The sequence below is a fragment of the Ipomoea nil genome, unplaced genomic scaffold (assembly GCF_001879475.1).
Source record: "Ipomoea nil cultivar Tokyo-kokei standard unplaced genomic scaffold, Asagao_1.1 scaffold0380, whole genome shotgun sequence".
NCBI classification, from domain to species: domain Eukaryota; kingdom Viridiplantae; phylum Streptophyta; class Magnoliopsida; order Solanales; family Convolvulaceae; genus Ipomoea; species Ipomoea nil.
Window position 1 is genome coordinate 393,372 of NW_017616808.1, and position 19,131 is coordinate 412,502.

Here is a 19,131-nt window from a genome sequence, read left to right on the forward strand (position 1 = left end):
AAATATAATATTTTTACATTTTGAATTAAGAAGGCGTTTAGTAGTCAGAAAAGTTCTAACTTTCTTGAGAATTTAAAATGTATGAATATTATCCTTACTTGTGGTACAAAAAAAAAAAAAAAAGTAAATCTCATCTGAATGAGGTATGATTCTTTTTCCCCAGATGACTATGAATCTATCAAATTTATTCAATTACATATTTTATCATCATTTTTAATGTCAGGTTAAAAGTTCTTATAAATAAAAAATAAAAAATATGTCTCTCCCACCATTACACATTGTTTATCAAATAAAATTACATCCAAATCCTCATCAGTAACTACAGTACAAATGCAGCTGGAGTGTTATTATCATCTTATTTCCTAAATCCTAATCTGGAGGGAAGTAAATAAATAGAATCTGAAAGCCTTCAACTTCTACTAGTTTGCATATCAAGGAAAGAACATAAATATAGTTCAGAAGGCAGAAAATTTGGAATAGCAGTTCAGAACAGTTAGCTATTTTATCCATCTCATTTTCTCTTTTCTCTTCTTCCACAAGAAGATTATGGTTTACCTTATTGTGAAATCACATAATCTCAAGCTTCCCTCCAATTGGCATGTGCTGTTATGTTTTAAGATTAAGATATGTCTTTATAATTCCCATCATCTCACTCCCGGGAAAGCGTCCAAGACAGCCTCTCACCGCTGCTATCTCATTGAACTCACTAACACAGTCCCCGCTAAAAGCCTGATGCTGCTTGCTTCTTTCGCCGCCTTCTACTCCCACATCAATAGCTAAATCTTCACCAGCTTTGATAGTTGGAAGGGGAAATGGGTCGAGCGAAGTTTCTAACAGGACTGCCTCTCCCCCCACTGCACCCACAAAGTCCTTCAAACTACACAATGCAAAAGGGACTGGTTCGAAGCTGTGGTCTCCATATTCAACAGGTGTAGAGTGGTCTCCGGTGACACAAATGCAGAACTGGAATTTCCCAGATGATTCTGCTGGCCATAGAAGTTTAGCCAACTGCCCAATTGCACGATCTACAGCTTCAAGTCCTTTAACTTTGAAAACACTTGCTTTATCATGACCTGCATCGTCAATAGCCTGCAAAGCCAAGAATGAAATATTTAACTCCTTCAATTATCCTACATGTTACATTAGATACATTATGTCAAGCAATAAGATGATTCATCATTCATGTAATGCTTTTTTTAACTTGTTACTCTCAACTTCTCAAGGAGTTAACTTTGCAGAAGGCACAAAATTTATGGATTATGTTACAAACAATTAAAAGTATTCAACACCCATATGAACAAAGAGAAACATTTGAGAAGCATAGTGATCTAACCTTAATATGAAGGAACCCAAAGTCATAGCCATCAGATCTACCAGGTTTATGCTCATCTTCTCCAGGTACAAAAATATTGGGGCAAGACTGCAGAGGAGCTGAGAGTGCCTTAGCTATGGCAGTTGCTTTGGATGTTAATATTGTCCGGTAGTCCCCTGTTGCTCCAGGAGCTTCTAGAATATCAATCCCAAGTGATAAACCCAATCCAGCTATAATCTTGGTAGGAGCTACCATGCATGGCCAGAGCCCATGTATCTTTTCAAATTGAGGAACCTAGACAAATTAAACAAACCACCTGAGAATAAAAAAGTTCACAATCAGAAGCAAAATGATTTTTTTTTTTTTTTAAATTTATTTTTATGATCTATTGTATGCTCAAAGCACTGTCTGGTAGAAACTTGAAATCAGTGTGAGCATAAATTCTTTATGCATATATGCATGCAAGAGACAAGAGAAGAGAGGAATCTACCTCAATTCGAATACCACAACCTCTTAAAAGGACAAGATTGGCAATGTTCTTTCCTTCAGCAGCCCGCTTTGCATTCAGTGGATGGGCAATAAGAATGCGTGATATCTCTTTAGACAGTTCATTAACAACTGCAGCTGTGTGCTTTGCCTCTTCTGTATCATCAAGAGCCTGGGCTTGTAAAAGAAGGCGATTGTCCTTCAATGGGTCTGTTCCTGATATATTTCCACTTAGCTTTGGTCCCTTTACTACCACACCACATCTATGCTCTGTCGCATACCTAAAATAAATAATCAGCATTAACTTCACTCCCTCATTCGAAAGATAAAGGAACTTTATACTTTAGAAGCAGCAGCAAGAAAAGGGTTAATCCCCTATTTTAAGAGTCTAAAAAGTATAAACATGAATATATTGTGTTCAAAGATTTAATTGGAACTTTTTAAAGTTCAACGGCTTAATTGATATTTCACTAATAGTTGGAGGGCCAATTTGATCCTTTTCCCTTAAAAAAAAAAAGGATTTAGAACTTTTTAACTCAATAGACCATAGGTGACAAGCAAGGATCAAAGTTTTAGGTAAATGAAAGCATATGTACCTGACTCTAACTTCATATTCAGGAAAAGATGGAAGCTTCATTCCATCCAAAGCTGCACAGAGTATTGGCCCTTCTTCTTCAAAATGTCTATCAGCCCTCCTGCTGATAACTATTCCAGTGGCCTCATCAAGGGTTGCAAAATTTGACTAGGATAACAAAGTTAGGTTAAGGGCAAGAAGTGACAGCTTATGTACATATAACACAAGGAATCAAAAGGCAGGACTCAGTGCAGAAGGCACCACATCATACAGTGTAAAAGGAACAAGGTCATATCCAACCTCCCTAGAATGAGTTGTAATTCAATACATTAAATATGATAAGGAGAAAAATAAAAAAAAGTCCTTGGCATTGCCAAAGCTCCGTTTGTATATATGCAGAGACACCTGTTTATTGCTTTTCCTAGTGACCCATCTGATGTATAGCATACAAGAAGAGGGAGAATGTAAAAGCTGTAAAACTACTATATTAAATGACAGATTTCAATGTATGATTAAGATTGGCATATCCAACTAGTTACTCAAGAACAAACACATTTAAATGCAAAAAAAAAGGGCAATGGGAACCATATATACATACTTTAAATGCAATATCACCAGGTGACATTGCCAGTCCGGCACCCATAGACTCAAATGCACCTCGGCCCCGGTAATACACCCTGGGATTGTAACCCAACAATGACAGATGGGCAGTATCACTTCCGCATCCAAGGCCTACTTCAACAGGATCCATTAGACCATTAACTCCAGCAGAAGCTATAGCATCCAAATTTGGTATTTTTGCTGCTTGCATAGGAGTCTGGTAACCAAATCTTGGCAGTGATACATCTCCCAAGCCATCAATAAGCACAAAGGCCACCCTTTTCTTTGGATGCTCCGAGTTACCCATCCTTAATTCAATAAGCCCCAGGAATTCTTCCCTCTCTAATTTAACAATTAAACAAAAAGCATCAAAATGGTAGCTCAGAAGTTTCAAAAAACAATTTCATATATGCTACTTGGCCTGTTTGAACAATTTCCCCACTCAAAAGTTTCTTCACGTAAAATCAAAATCAAAACCCTTCCCGACAAGCTCAATAAACTTAAAAGCACTCAAAAGTTACATATGTGATATATCAAGACAAATCGTTTCATGTATACATAGAACTGGGAATTTCTTCCGATATTACCCAAAGCGAACCATAAATTATAAGAGAGACAACTTCATAAACTAATTCGACATGGGAGGATGATAGTACCTGAAAGAGAATGTTGAATCACGATTCTTGATTTGTAAACTAGTAAAGGGAGAAGATGAAAAGGAATGGATTTGGAGTTAGATTTTGAGAGCACAATCTGCTTAGTTCTATCGGAGTGAGGATTTTGGGTTGCGTAGTTATTCCGAAAATAGAAACTTTACCGAGAATTTGAGAGCATAATCTGCTTTTCCTCTTCACCTAAACAAAATTACTGCTCCTGACGTGGCAGGAACTAACCATTCAAAAAACGATGATGATGTTTATAATAAATATAAATGCATAAAGATGATTATAAATAATATTCTTTAACAATGATGATGTTTAATAAATATAAATATATGCATAAAGTTTAATTTATTAGAATGATTAAATAAAAAATGTTTTCCATAAAAAAAAAAAAGTTCGATTATTACAGTTAAAAATATATTTGCATTTTAATTAGTTAGTTATTTCCTAAATAAATAAATATATAAGTATTATTTTAGTATTGAGCATCAATACTGTATATTTTAATTAGTTAGTTATACCTCTGAATTTTATCCATTTTTAGACGGCGTGCTTGATGTAGTGAAGCCTGGTTCCGGTTGTCGCTGGAATATCTGGACAGGAGTTCAGTGATCTCGGCGGCGATGGCTGCGGACTATCAGATCTGAGAGGCGGCGTCGGCAAGGAAAAAGATTCCGATGCTTCGCTCCGGAAAAGTGAATTTTTCTAGGAAGAAGCCTGCTGCGTTTAAGGGATTATTAAGGGACTTGTTTTTTTTTTTTTTTTTTTTTTTTTTTTTTTTTTAAATACATATAGAGTTAATTATCAAAATGGTCACTTGATTATAGCGAAATTACCAATTTGGTCATTGATTTTTTTTTTAAACCAATTAAGTCCCTCAACTTTAAAATTTTTAATCAATTTGGTCCTCCATTTGTTTGACCGTTAATCAACCGTTAACTTGGGACGAAATTGGTAATTTCGCTATAGTCAAGGGACCATTTTGGTAATTAACTTTAGGGGTGGGCAATTCGATTTAGTTTTCTCGAACCGTACCGAACTAGTTTGGCTCGGTATTAAATTCTTGTATACCGAACGGTTCGATAAAAAACCGACCCGAACCGATACGAATTGTTCGGTAAAAAGTTGAACTGAATCGAATACCATTTGATTTTTTTTATAAATATAATAATAATAATAATAATAAATAAATAAATAAATAAAAAGTAAATCCAAATGCCTTGTTGCTTGTTCTGCCGTTCAGCTCATATTCTCACGGGTATCTCTCGTAAATATTTTATTTGATTTCTTTATGGTTAGTTATCAAAAGTTCTATATTATGTGTTATGGTGTTTACATATTCCATATCCAAAGTCTAATATATAACAAAATAGCAATCCAAAGTTCAAACGGTATTCGGTTCGGATCGGTTTTTACTGAACAATTCAGTTCGGTTCGAATTTTTACCGAACTGTTGGTATACAAGAATCTATTACCGTTCGGTTGTTCGGTATATTACCGAATCTAACTAGTTTGGTACGGTTCGGTTCAAGAAAACTTAACTGAATTGCCACCCTTAAAGTTAATTACCAAAATGATCCATTGACTATATCGAATTACCAATTTGGTCCCAAGTTAACAATTGACTAACGGAGGACCAAATTAGTTAAGATTTTTAATGTTGAGGGACTTAATTGGTCAAAAAAATAATCAAGGACACATTTCGGTAATTAACTTATAAATATATAATGCACGGCCGGGTTAGGATTAAAGCTTTGGCCCAACCCGCCTAAAATTTGTGTAAAACGGGGGCCCAATTACAAAACACAAAATACTGAAATAGCATAGCGTTTTCCGTTCTCGGGCTCTCTCTCGGCTTCTGCTTCTCCGCCACAGACGACGACGGTTAACCATTTCTCCCTCGTCTCTCACCGCCTCCGCCCTTGGCGACACTCCGATCAGGCGGTCACTCTCTCACGCCCTCAGTCCTCACATCCTAGAGTGTCAGACCTCACTTCATCACTTCATCGACTCAGCCGTCTCAGCGACGACCGTACGGGACTCAGGCACCTCAGCGCCTCTGCGGACCTCACTTCAGCCTCGCCCCTCGCCCAGTCAGTCCTCTGCGCCTCTGCTTCACTGACTCACTGTAAATCCAATGCTCAAGGTGAATTTTAATTTTTTACATATTAAAATCATGGTTGAAAAAATGCTAGCTCCTCGGACGCTTGGTGGCGAATAGTTTTTATTTTTTAAAAATTTGTATAATTTTTTTTTAATTTTTTTTTTTTATAATTTGATAATTATACACTATTTAATACTTTAATAGTTAATACTAAAATATTAAATATTAACTTCAAGAGTTTGAATAATTTAGCATTACTTCACGATGTTGTTTTCACTGAAATCATCCATTTAAAACAGAAGGGAACAATAGCTAATCGGCCTACTGGTGCCTAGGCGGCAGCTGCCTAGACCGATTATGTGATACGCTAAGCGGGCGGGCCTGGCGCCTAATTAAAACAATGATTAAAAATAAAAGGATTTCATACAATATATGCTGCCATTGCTGCGACTCTCTTGATTTCATACATTAAACTTTTACCTATTTCTCACTAAATCGTATCGTGCTCACTGGACTTTTTGTTAGTGTTTGAAAATTAATTCTGGAGTTTATTGGGTTTGAAATTTTTAAATTTTCTTTAATTGTTCATTTAATATTTTATGTAAATTTTTTAGAAATAACCAAAGGGGTTACTTTGTTTGTATAACTGTGTAGAAAATTAATCCTGGAGTGGACAATAGAATTTTTAATTATTAATTTTGGAATAATTTGTTAATCTTTCTGTTTTTTGGTAACCTACATAATCGACCGAAACTGACTGTCGTTTTTTCGGTCGGTTATAACATTTACTTTCAGTTGGTTATGACTGTAAAATATTCCAATCTGTTTTCCGGAAAAAACAGACCGTGTGCTCACCCCTACTTACCTTTCATTATTTGCCACCAAAGTCCTGTTAATGAGCTGTTCTCCTGAGCATCATCTATAGGTCTCCACTAATTTCACACCTCCACTAAATTTTCTGTTATCTTCATTCTTCTTCCATTGCTAGAATGCAAGCATTCGACATTCCCAGCTAAAACACGGGAATGACAATGGTGAAAATCCGGCAAGTCTTAGATTTTCAGGCTTCGGCGTGGTCGTCCTTCAGAATGCCCATAACTTGAAAAGCCTAAAGGTACAATCTTTATTCTCAAATTTGATTTTTCCTTTCCTTTTTAGTTTTTTTATTTTATTTTAAAGTTGGATCCTTGAGGTGTTTAGCTGAAAATTTTGATAATTTGCAGAAAAGGTTGAATACTTTGTACTGTTTTTTAGATGGATTCTTTGTTTGTACATTTAAAAAAGTATATTATATTTTTACTGTTCATAGAATGATTTAATTATGGTTTCATTGAAGTTGGACCTATGAATCTGTAAATGAGTATTCTGAATGAACAAAATATCATAGTCTTTGACGTGGTCATTGGTAGAAGAAAGAGGGCAAAATGAATACTTTCTGGGATTATCTTAGAGTATTTGCTGTCTAGATTTTGTGATAGATGAAAGTCAAAATAGAGGAGAAAAATGAATACTTTCCTGGGCAGTCTAGAGTATTTGTTGTCTAGGTTTAGGAGGTTTTCCAGAAAAGGAAAATCACATAGTGCAGATGATCGTCTTTTGAATCTAGAGACAGCCTTCTTCTTTCCGTCTTAGCTTAAGCCTTCAGGAGGAAAAGGTAAAGTTTAGGACTTTATGATGTAAATTGTTTGTTTCTTGTGTTCTCTTTTTCCAAGTTAAAGTTGTAGCATGTCACTATTAATCTAACTGATAACGAGAAGCAAGTGGAATCATCCTTATTAAGCACTTAACAAGCAATCAAGCATTGTATGGAATCATTTTAGATATATATCTTAGTTGAAAGAGAAATGATGTTTGAACAGGTCTAATAGAGGGGTGATGGACTAAAACGATCATCAAAGCCTCAAAGATTTTTCTAACTTCTGATTCTACCATTATGATTGTTATAAAAAATATTATAATCTTCTAGCCTTTAAATGTAAATATGTAAACACTTGTTATCTTTATATGAAATTCTAAATTTTTGGGTTTCAAAATAAGTTTGCATTTATTGTATGGAATTCACCCCTAAATCGTGTTGCAAAAAGTACGAGCACATATGCACAAATGTTTTCTTTTGCAACTATTTTTTTGACACTGAAAACTCATAGGTGATTATTATTTGTTTCATGCTGAGGTTAAAGTATAATGGCCAATATTACACTCCATTACTCCAATATTTGGTGATGAGTTTCAGCATGTACTGCTCATCAATATTTTGCATTTAATTATGTTTCTAACAATAAACATCAATCTAAATGGAAGCAGTGGTTGCCAGTAGAGATAAACTTTCAAATTTGTACAGTTCCTAGAAGATACATATACTTTTGCTATTCTTTAAATAATAAGTTCAAACAATTTCATTTTGGTTCTCTTGGTACCATAATCCCAATATCGGATAGTGATATTATCTCTGATTGACCATTTAACCTGGAGTCTAGTTGTTGTCAAACTGCATCTGGAGGAGTTCTCCAAATGCCTATTGCTCCATTCACAACTCAAACTTAAGACCCGTAATTAAAACATAGGAACCTTTCCTACAACAATTGTAAAAACCTTAGAGTGATGGAAAATGAAGGAACAAAAAATGCTCATCACTAATGTTTGTTGAATATGAACTAAATATTTAGTATACCTAGTAAGTCACCTTTGACCATTGTTATGGATATATTCTTATGCCAACTATTTTTTAAAAAACCATTTTCCGTAAATTGCATTTTTAATACTACCTCCGTCCCATTTTATTTGTCTTCTTAAAAACTCGGCCAATCACAAATACCCCTTACCTAATGGGATGGAGGGACTATTCAAGTTCTAGCAATGCAATAATGTGTTTTAAAAATCCATGAAATCTAATGCTAGATAGCTCTTCCATTAGTTGAAAATTATACTGTAGTATGGATTTGAAATTTCTTCTTTGTTTTTGTGTGTCTTTTGTTGTTGTTGTTTTTTTTTTTTTGTTATTTATTTATTTATTTATTTTTAAAATTTTGAATCATGTGTGACTTATGTTCATAAGTTATTTCAATGACTAGGCATAAGTCTCAGTAGTTGGTTGATTCAAACACATGGTGGTTTCCAACATTCTAGGAATCTAGTAACAGTTGTCTTATCATTGAGCTGCTGAATCTAATGATGGAATTTTGATTATCATTGATGTCGATGGCTAGCTCTGCTGGTGCAAACACTGAAAGTCAACTTGTCAAAACTTTATGTGTAATTGTCCTTAAGGGTCACTGGAATAATCTGTTGAAACCCAAGATTGGTTTATCAGTGACTTCGACAATTATTAATCATACGCTACTCACACTCTCTCCTTGTTGGTTCTGGCTTTCTTGGTCATTCTTCAAATGGGTAGAAACAATCCCGAACTACAGGCACTCTTTGCAATCTTCTTGGAGTATGATTTATATACTCACAAAACACAAACATTTCAAGAGTGCAAAAGATATGCTTCACCAAATTGCATGTAAAGATTTCTTGTCCTCGCCCGCAGTTCTGAATGCTCTTGTGAGGAGTGATGATGACAGCGATGTGAATTCGCAAGTGTTCAGTTGGTTGTTGATATTTTACGCGAATTCAAAGCGCACGTGGGATGCAATTCAGGTGTTTGAGCATTTAAGGATTTGTCGGATTAAGCCTGACCCGCATGCTTGTACTGTGCTCTTGAATTCATTGGTCAAGGAGGGGTTGACTGATACCGTGTGGAAGACATACAAAAAGATGATAAAACTTGGGGTTCTACCGAATATACACATATACAATGTGTTGATTCATGCATGTTGTAAATCGGGTGAAGTGGAGAAAGCAGATGAATTCTTGAGTGAAATGGAGTTCAAGGGTATATTCCCCGATTTATATACATTTAACACATTGATATCGTTGTACTGCCGGAGAGGCATGCATTATGAAGCTTTATCTGTGCAAGATAGGATGGAAAGGGGAGGAGTGGAACCTGACATTATAACGTATAATTCTCTGATACACAGTCACTGTAGGGAAGGTAGGATGAGAGAGGCTATGCGTTTGTTTAAGGATATAAAAGAAAAAGTTACTCCGAATGAGGTGACATATACCACATTGATAGATGGTTATTGCCGAGTTGGTGATATAGATGAAGCTTTGAGATTGCACAGTGCAATGGAAGAAAAAGGTTTGTGTCCAAGGGTTGCCACTTATAATTCAATTCTCCGAAAATTTTGTGAAGAAGGGCGGATGAAGGAGTCAACTAAGCTATTAAACCAAATGGGTGAGAAGAAAATCGAACCTGATAATGTCACTTGTAACACATTGATTAATGGCTACTGCAAAATCGGAGACATTGTATCGGCTCTGAAAGTGAAGAATAAGATGCTAGAAGCTGGACTCCGACCTGATTCTTTCACGTACAAAGCATTAATCCATGGGTTTTGCAAGGCAAAGGATACGGAGAGAGCTAAAGAAGTGATATTTGACATGATTGCTGCAGGATTCTCTCCGAGTTATTGTGCATACTCGTGGCTTGTGGACACTTATTGCCTCCAAAACAACAACGAAGCACTCGTAAAATTGGCAGATGAGTTTTCGGGGAGAGGTTACTGTGTTGACATTTCATTTTACAGGGCTATTATACGAAGGTTGTGTAAGAGGGGGAAGCTGGATTGTGCTGAAAGGTTCTTTGGCATGATGCAAGAGAGGGAGATATTGGGAGATAGTGTAGTGTACACTAGTCTAGCGTATGCATACTTTAAAGAAGGAAATACGAGAGCTGCTTCAGATTTGTTTGATGAGATGTACAAAAGAAGGTTAATGGTAACCCTCAAACTATACAAAAGTTTGAGTGCTTCTTCTAAGGACGAGAATAGCCTTCTGGATTTGTTCTGGAATAATGTGATGCAGAGAGGCCTGATTTCTCATAATGTTCATAATAGTATCTTCTTAAAACTGCATTCTTAGATATTATGGTAAATGGAGACACAAACTTTCTCTAAATATTGTCGCCAAAGCAGCAAGAATTGAGGAGACCGCGTGTTCAACTCAAAGGTGTGTACGCATTGAACAATCTATCAATTACTATTACTTGTATATAATTTATTTAAATAGTCATTTTTTATGACAAAAAGGTGGAATCGCCCACCTCATCAGGATTGTGGAGGCCGGGGTAAATCATGGTGACTCAACTGGTCAACAGAGGCTAGACTTTTGCTCATTGCGCACAAGGAGCCCCCCCCCTCCCCCCCCCCTCCCCTCCCTCATTTGAGAGGTTGCTCCCACACTGTCGCTGGTGAGACTCAATTATCCTTGTTCTCTTGTCACATATTTCACCTCTGTGACCATCTGTGACCAATTGAGCTGACCATAGCGCGTATAAATGAAGTGCGTTCAACACCTGCATGTTGTATGTACATCTCCATTGCATTGATGGAACTTGCAACAAGAACAATGTCTTTAATTTGGCGCTTCAGATCCTCCGCTAGCTAGCTAGTAGGAGCACTAAACAGAAGTGTTGCAATATAATAGATAGGTAAAAAGATTATGAGAAAGTCTATGAACAGATACTACAATGTAATAGAGTCAGTAACTTTCAAAAAAAAAAAAAAAAAAAAAAAGACAGGTAAAAAGACTATTGATATCCAGTTTCACAAAGGTTGCAAAGTGAGTCAAAATCATGTTGAGTAGTGATAGCTGGTAAAGTAGTTGTGTATATATATATTGTTTAAACGACAGAAAACCCACTGATTTGGGCTTGTGGCTAGAGATAGGATTAGCAAGAAATGATGGTATTGGGAAGCCTTATTTCAGTTGTTATGTTGAAGTTCATTAAAACCCCACTAACCTAATCTTATTAGACAATTATTTGAGAAATTCTATCTATTATTAGGCATTCTTAGTATCATCATGCTAACTTATTCTTCTCTTCTTTAAGGTCGAGATTTTGTCGGAATAACAAGAATTTGACTCTATATAAGTGAAAAAATCTTAATTATTTAACATACTTTACTCAGTGATTTTGGTCTAATTGTAAGATTTATCACATGTAAATCAAGATGAATGTTGATGTGGTGAGGAGATCAGGAGCCAAATTGATGAAGACATTACATGCATAGACCATAATCAAACATTATTAATGGACCATGATCCATACAGCTGTGTAGAACATAAGTAAAATGTACATTTTTAATATACTAAAAGTGCATTATTTGCAGTATTGAAAGTACATTATTTTATATAGGCACAAGTGTCAAATAGGTCCATCTACTACTGCGAAGTGCTCAATTCTCATCATGAACTAAATTAAGTGTCAAACTGGCCCATCTACCAGCTAAATTTGTAATGAAGTGGATTCTAATGAAGTGGCGCATTGTTTCTCTTCTCCCTTGATTACTGGCTCTTCGCATTCTGTGATGGTTTGTTTCATCACTTGGGCTTCTTTTGAGTCGGGGGCTATGGAGAATTGGTTGAGAATTTGGGACATCTTCTGGGAGGAAAATGGGATTTTTTCAGCTTCGGAGCGGGGCAAGAAAGTGGCGTCGTTTGCTGTTTTGATGAAGTGTAAGGTCATGGTGGTGCCTTTGTGCAAGGCGGTGGGCTTGAAGAAAAGGGCGACGTTAGGGTCGTCGTGGAGTTGATCTTCCGTGGCGGCGTATCGGTAAATGAAAGATGATCTTGGCTAGACATTGACGACGAGTTGTTTACCGTGTTTGCCAGGGGTCCCACGTACACGTTGCCGTTTTTGTAATTATTTTATTTTATTTTATTTATTTATTTTAATAATTAAATAGGCAACCTGTTAACAACCTGTAAAAAAAGTTAATTGAACAAATTTAATTAGTAGATGGGTCTATTTAACACTTAATTTAGTTATTGATGGGAATTGAGCACTTTGCAATAGTAGATGAGCCTATTTGACACTTGTGCCTTTTATATATTATTAAATAATATACATTCAATACAAAAATAATGTACTTTTAGTATATTAAAAATGTACTTTGTATTCATAATCTACACAACAATTGGATCAGGTCCACACAATAATTTGCTGACCACAATGATCGAGGGTTGAATACTACGTGAGTGTGAGTATTATTATTATTCATGTGCATTCCATTGTTGGGCTGGAAAGCCATGTGAATGGTCCCAAGGCTTGTCCTCAACTTGTGGCTCACACCTCTCCCATTTTTACCTTTTATTGCCCACAATAATGCTCTCTATGATCCAATTCCTGCCGTGCCTTCTAATTCTTACTTGGCAAATTATACCATGTGAATTTTTGCACTTATGATCCCACGACTATAGTGACATTATGATTCACGATTTTCAAATCTTGCAATTTTAGTCCATGACTATTATTTTTTTGATAAAAATATCCTTCCGACTACTTTTCCGTCAAAATTTCACCAAAGTAAAATTTCTTCATTTTTAAGAGGGCGAAATTTGACATTTCACTTAATAAGCTTGCAAGACCTATCGCTCCTTTGCGATTACCCACGAACAACAAACAGAATAAAAGAAAATAAAAGAAAATACTGCACTACTTAAGCCTGCCTATTCCTCTTCTTCACACCAGATTTTGCAACCTTAAGGCTTCTGTTTATAGCACACAAGTTTGGCAATCCAACACACAGAAAAGCATGTTTGTTATATGAGGAAGATAGTTGTAGAATCACACGGTTTATGCCGCGAGTCTTTATTTCTTTTCCCAAAAGAATGACAATATATATAATTAAATATATAGCATACCTATAAGAACAACTTGTGAGTCATTCAACCCAGGCTTGAGCTGGCATCACCACTGTATTTGATAGCATGCTATTAGAAGAGAACAATATTGCAAGTTCCATTTAGATTCAAATTTAGCCCTCTTAAAAATGAAGAAATTTTATCCCGGTGAAATTTTGACGAAAAAGTGGCCGGAATAACTATTTTTGCCAAAAAAAAAACAATAGTCGTAGACTAAAATTGCAAGGTTTAAAAGTCATGGATCAATGCTGATAGAGTCATTATAGTCATTGGACCAAAAGTGTAAAAAACTCTATACCGTGTGTTAGTTGTTGACTTTTTGTAATATAAACCAGTTCCACGTATCACATTTTCGTAGTATATTTTTGTATGAATATTTTCCACTTTTGACTGTTATTTTTTTCTAAGTACTTATTTTGTCAGTTATAGTGCATCATTTTGATTTTTTTTCTTTTTTTCATATCTGGTCCTCCGATAATGTTTCACCTGAGTTTTTAAGGAACAAAATTGCCCTTTCATTTCCAAAAGTACACTACGGCAGTACGGCGCTACCCATGGCTTAAAGACCTCAAAATAGCAAAACTTAATCAATTCAAAAACCCTAGGAGCAAAATTTTCTACTTGGGAACCTAATTATACAGCTATGTTTTATTTTATTTTTGAAAAATTTGCATTTCTCGTCTCTAATTATAAAGTAATTGTAGAATTTATCCTACTCGTTAATCGTGCTCACATCTAATCCCTATGTTATAATTGACGTTGTAAATTTGATCATTTTTTTAACAAAACATTAGAGACAAAATTTGCAACGTCACTTACAGCTTGGAGATGAGAAGTGAGCACAACCTATTAGAAAAATGATGAAATTTATAATGTCAGTTATAACTTAGAGACGAAAAGTGAACACGACCAACAAATATAGACGAATCTTACAATTACCTTTACCTTATAACTTAGAGATGAAAATTACAATTTTTTTCTTATTTTATTTTTTAACATACAAGGGGAAAGATGACACCCCCCCCCCCCCCCCCCCCCCCAAACCCCACCCAAGACACACACACACACACACAAAAAATTATAAATATTGAGGCTAGACAACATCAATCATGTTAATAAATAGCAATCCATGAAAGTTATTCCGATGACTCATTTAAAAACATGCAAACCAAAAGAAGGGTGATCATATGATAGGTAGTTATCTAGTTACGCATTAATTTGCCTCCATAAGAAAGTGAGAAATCCTACACTCCTAATTGTTGTGGTGGTCCAGTGGTCCCTGACAGCCTCCAAAAGTTTAGAATTTGAGGCTCGTATTCCACCCCTTCCAACAATGCTTTGAACATTGGTTGTGTTCAATTCAATGTCCCATGAATTGAATTAAGTGTGGGGAATATGTGTTTTAACCTCAAATGAAAATTCTAAAATATTAAAAAAAAAATGACAATAGAAATGTCACTCAAATGAGATTTAAAAAACATTTTCAACAAGATAAATGAGATATATTAATAAAGAGTTAATTCCAGCAAAGGTCCTCCGACTATTGTGATTTTTTAAATTTAGTCCTCGTCTTTTAATTTGGACGAATTAAACCCTTGACTATCAAAAGCGTTTCCCCATTAGTCCTTCCGTGAAACTAACGTTATTTTGCTGTTTAAATTAGGGGTAAAAACGTATTTTCATATGTTTAGTGTCTTCTTCCTCAAATTCTTCCTCCCTTTGAATGTTTGAATAATATTACGTAGTCCCCAAATTCATCAGAGACCACTCCTGCTGAGTAGCGCCTTGGTTTATCAGAAACGGATACTTGTCGTCCATCTTTCTCCCCACCGGCGATCAATGGGCGAAAATGCGAAGAGTTCTCCACTCCCGCGTGCTTTCTCCGGCGAGCCTCCGCTTCACGATAAAAGGGTGGAAGAAGCCAATAACCTCGTTAAATACATCTACGATCAGTGCAACATCTCCGGTACCGGCGGCATGCATGTTGTTAACGCCCGGACTGTCACACGACAATACTGTGGAAATGTCATAAGCAAGATGGTATTCAACAAGAGGTTCTTCGGCAATGGAATGGAAGAAGAAGAAGAACTCCAGGAAGTTGAAGAATGGAGAAATGATGAGAAGAAACCTAAGTGAGAAGAGAAACTATGGAGTTTTAGGAATGCACAGCAGATTAGCAATCACCAGTTTGATATGTGAGGCTAGCGGCGGCTGGTCACCGCAGTGATGAACATGCAGCGTTTTGTCGCTAAAAGTGTCGCCAATCCAGAGGATGTCGTCGATATTCCTCGCCACGATCCACTCGCACTTGCCTACCCCGACACCATTCTCGTCAGGTAGTCCATTACGTAGGTGGTCAGGTGATGAACACCCTCTCTCACATTGGCCACACACGACAAGTCCCCCACCACAGCTCTCTTGAACCTCAGAAATGTCTCCCTGGCCGCCTCTTCCAGCGCAGACAATATTTGTTTCGCCTGCTTTACCAAAGCATCAGCTCCCGACAACTTTAGTAGCTCCAGAGAGGGCAACATTAACGTTAAACAGCCATGCAAATCCAACATCCCGAACAGGCGTTTCGACCAACGGCGACCACGGGCCACCGCCGAGACAAAATCCATAAAAGGCGTTACATAAGCCCTTACAATTTGCATCAGAAATGGGGCATTCTCAACTTTAAAGAGGCATGGATTTCCATGGTAATGAGATGGATATGGAAGGGAGCTGCTCCAACCCAGAGCCCGATCATCCTATCCAATTCTTGCCACACCATTCTCTGCACAACACCCGCGCTCAACTTCACAATGCCGAATCGTGTTAAAGTGGCATCGAAAAACGTCTCGCGAATGGCGCTGTAGATTTCCTGGCAGTCACGGAGGCATCCTATCGACCTCAGCCGTCGTGCAATGGACCGGAGATCATCTAGGACAGAGTTTGTGGGATCAGTTTCGAAGCAGAAACCAAGAGAATAGCTACGAGTGGTGCAAGAATGTGTAGTGGGATTGGCTGAAACGGTTTGTTTGGTGCTAAGAACATGATTGAGCATGGTTTCGAACTCCTCCAAGAGCTGCAACCAAACAATACCGACTTCCAATAAGAGAAAGAAGACACTAAGCATATGAAAAGACTGTTTTACCCCTGATTTAAACAGCAAAATAACGTTAGTTTCACAGAAGGACTAATGGAGGAACGTTTTTGATAGCCAAAGGTTTAATTCGTCCAAATTAAAAGACGAGGACTAAATTTGAAAAATCACAATAGTCGGAGGACCTTTGCTGGAATTAACTCTATTAATAAAACTATACTGCACCACAATTAGTAAGAAATAAGAAAACATGAGTAACTATACTTAAGTTGCCTACATGAGAGCAGGTGAGTGTGAAGTGTGAACTGTGAAATCCTATTGTGAGCTGTAACTCCCAAAGCAACTACTTTTAACTGATTCCAAAAGCCAAAGCTACCCGTACCCACATGACAGAATATCCAATTGCACCTTGGGTTCCACCAGAATCAAACCCAACCACAAGATAACATAGCAACTTTTCCAACCCACTGTTTGCTGACAAGTGTCCTCTCCTGATTCTCTCTTCAATTTGGTAGTTGGCCACTGACCACTGTTATTTCCCTTCCCTCACTTGCCCATAAGTTCACACCCAAGCTCCCAAGAAGACCCCCAAAATACACATTTGAGACCAAGAAAGTGTTTTTTTTTTTTTTTTGAAAAGAAAAACATAAATGTCGAAAGAGGAAAGCAGCTGTGGGGATTTAGATTTTGGTGGTAGCAGCAACACCAAAAGTCATAATTGGGCTAGTGTATGTCATACCTGCCATTCGGTGCCATGCTCCATCAACTGTCGGACCAACTCAGCCTACCTCAGTGCTAGTTCTCAAGGTTGTATGCATGCCACAAACCGTGAGACTTCCATTCATGAGCACATGTGGTTGTGTGACTCTTGCCAGCGCGCTCCTGCTGTGTTCTGGTGTAATGCAGATGCAGCTTCTCTTTGTGCTGCTTGTGATGCAGACATCCACGCTGCCAACCCATTGGCACGGCGCCACCACCGTGTCCCAATTCTGCCACTTCTAGGCACCATTCATGGCGGCCCTCCAGACACTGACCCTGGCGGTGGAGGTCCCCTGATGATCACTCATGCTGGAGATACCACGGAGGATGATGGATTCATGAGGGATGCAGAGGAAACAACCTTGGATGAAGAAGATGAAGATGAGGCAGCTTCTTGGTTGTTGCTTAACCTTACTCCTGCCAAGAACAACAGCAGTAGCCAAGGTGGTAACAACAGTACCGATATGTTGTATGGATGTAAGGTTGAAGATGAGTACTTGGACCTTGTGGAGTACAGTTCTTGTCAACACAACCAGTACAGTGATCAGTATAGCATAAACCATCAACAGCAGTACTCTGTACCTCAGAAGAAAATCAAATATGAAGGGGATTGTGTTGTCCCCGGTAAGGGAAAAAATCAGCTTCAATATCAGCAGCAATATCATCAGCATGGGAGTTTCCAGTTTCTTGGGGTGGAATATGAGAATTCCAACACTGGTTATCCAGCTTCAATTAGTCAAAGTGTAAGTTTTCTTGATTTCATCCATGTTCTCCCAGATTATGCCACTTGATAGTTAGTATTGTTTAGCGAATCCTTCTTCTCTATTGGGGATCAAGGTATTTAACCACAGAATATGCTTTAAAGTAAACTTCCACTGCCAAAATTGAAAACAGGTTTCCATTTCCTCCTTTGATGTTGGTGTTGTTCCTGAGTCTACCATAACTGATGCCTCATTCGCCTACTCAAGACCCTCAAAAGGAACCATTGATCTCCTATCTGGTCCACCAGCTCAGATGCCATCACAGCTTACTCCAATGGACAGGGAAGCTAGAGTTCTCAGGTACAGAGAAAAGAAAAAGTCTCGCAAGTTTGAGAAGACCATCAGGTATGCCTCAAGAAAGGCCTATGCAGAAACCAGGCCAAGGCTTAAAGGTCGATTCACAAAGAGAACTGATGTGGAGACTGAAGAGGACCAGATATTCTCCACAGCATTGATGGCAGAGGGTGGATATGGCATTGTTCCATACTTCTAACCCTAGCAACACAGATAACAGAATTCTCCATAGCTACTTACAATACAGTATTTTCATCATATAATTTGACAAGTTTTGCTATTAAATTCCCCGCTCTGTTGTAAGTACCAATAGATATGAATATTCATTTAGACTCAATAGATGCACACATAAATAGTCATTGCATATATATAGTAAATGATTGACAATGGTAATTTTTTAAAAAAAAATTGTTTACTAAAAGAGGAACAAAGTTCACCTAGAAGTAATGGAATAATGAGAAACACTTGGGTACTGAAAAGCTTACAACTTTTTGCGTGTTGCAGTATAATTGAAGCATGAGGCTACTTTTTACTTTTCATTGGGGTCCTTCCTTTCCATGAACCTCGTTCTTTTTGAATGAAAATAATCCCCATACTCTTGCCAAAAATGAGACAAGTACATGGGGACTTGGTTGCATTACGAAACAAATACTTTTTAAGAAACAAAAATCCATCAGAAGGGGAAGTAAGTTGCAATGAACTCAGTAGCTGCAATTACATATATAGGGTTCATGATAAA

The 19,131-nt window shown here is 37.2% G+C and overlaps 4 protein-coding genes across 7 annotated transcripts; 2 read left to right on the top strand and 2 right to left on the bottom strand.

The window, feature by feature from the left end:
* Nucleotides 1-241: 241 nt before the first annotated feature.
* On the bottom strand, nt 242-4,343 carry LOC109171780 (probable 2,3-bisphosphoglycerate-independent phosphoglycerate mutase). Of its 2 annotated transcripts, XM_019320852.1 has the most exons (8): nt 4,156-4,343; nt 3,790-3,845; nt 3,629-3,667; nt 2,971-3,314; nt 2,395-2,540; nt 1,803-2,079; nt 1,334-1,606; nt 242-1,089 (listed from the first exon to the last, which is right to left on the bottom strand). In XM_019320852.1, exons 4-8 carry the CDS (start codon nt 3,277-3,279, stop codon nt 607-609), a joined length of 1,488 nt encoding a protein of 495 aa, XP_019176397.1. In that variant the 5' UTR covers nt 3,280-3,314; nt 3,629-3,667; nt 3,790-3,845; nt 4,156-4,343; the 3' UTR covers nt 242-606. The 2 variants fall into 2 exon arrangements, with proteins under 2 accessions (XP_019176397.1, XP_019176396.1); XM_019320851.1 differs by lacking the exons at nt 3,790-3,845; nt 4,156-4,343 and having other exon boundaries at nt 3,629-3,776.
* A 1,110-nt stretch (nt 4,344-5,453) lies between these two features.
* Nucleotides 5,454-11,261, top strand: LOC109171779 (pentatricopeptide repeat-containing protein At5g38730). Of its 2 annotated transcripts, XM_019320849.1 has the most exons (4): nt 5,454-5,780; nt 6,727-6,852; nt 8,810-10,796; nt 10,877-11,261. In XM_019320849.1, exon 3 carries the CDS (start codon nt 8,931-8,933, stop codon nt 10,707-10,709), a length of 1,779 nt encoding a protein of 592 aa, XP_019176394.1. In that variant the 5' UTR covers nt 5,454-5,780; nt 6,727-6,852; nt 8,810-8,930; the 3' UTR covers nt 10,710-10,796; nt 10,877-11,261. The 2 variants fall into 2 exon arrangements, with proteins under 2 accessions (XP_019176394.1, XP_019176395.1); XM_019320850.1 differs by lacking the exon at nt 6,727-6,852 and having other exon boundaries at nt 10,877-11,007.
* Nucleotides 11,262-15,061: 3,800 nt separating this feature from the next.
* On the bottom strand, nt 15,062-17,408 carry LOC109171776 (exocyst complex component EXO70B1-like). Of its 2 annotated transcripts, none has more exons than XM_019320847.1 (2): nt 17,318-17,360; nt 15,062-16,560 (listed from the first exon to the last, which is right to left on the bottom strand). In XM_019320847.1, the coding sequence occupies exons 1-2, from the start codon at nt 17,339-17,341 to the stop codon at nt 16,147-16,149; spliced, it is 438 nt and encodes a 145-aa protein (XP_019176392.1). In that variant the 5' UTR covers nt 17,342-17,360; the 3' UTR covers nt 15,062-16,146. The 2 variants fall into 2 exon arrangements, 1 of the variants encoding a protein (XP_019176392.1); XR_002052656.1 differs by lacking the exon at nt 15,062-16,560 and adding an exon at nt 17,062-17,151 and having other exon boundaries at nt 17,318-17,408.
* On the top strand, nt 17,146-18,785 carry LOC109171775 (zinc finger protein CONSTANS-LIKE 2-like). The gene is made up of 2 exons (XM_019320846.1): nt 17,146-18,080; nt 18,232-18,785. The coding sequence occupies exons 1-2, from the start codon at nt 17,229-17,231 to the stop codon at nt 18,589-18,591; spliced, it is 1,212 nt and encodes a 403-aa protein (XP_019176391.1). The 5' UTR covers nt 17,146-17,228; the 3' UTR covers nt 18,592-18,785.
* The last annotated feature ends 346 nt before the right edge of the window (nt 18,786-19,131 follow it).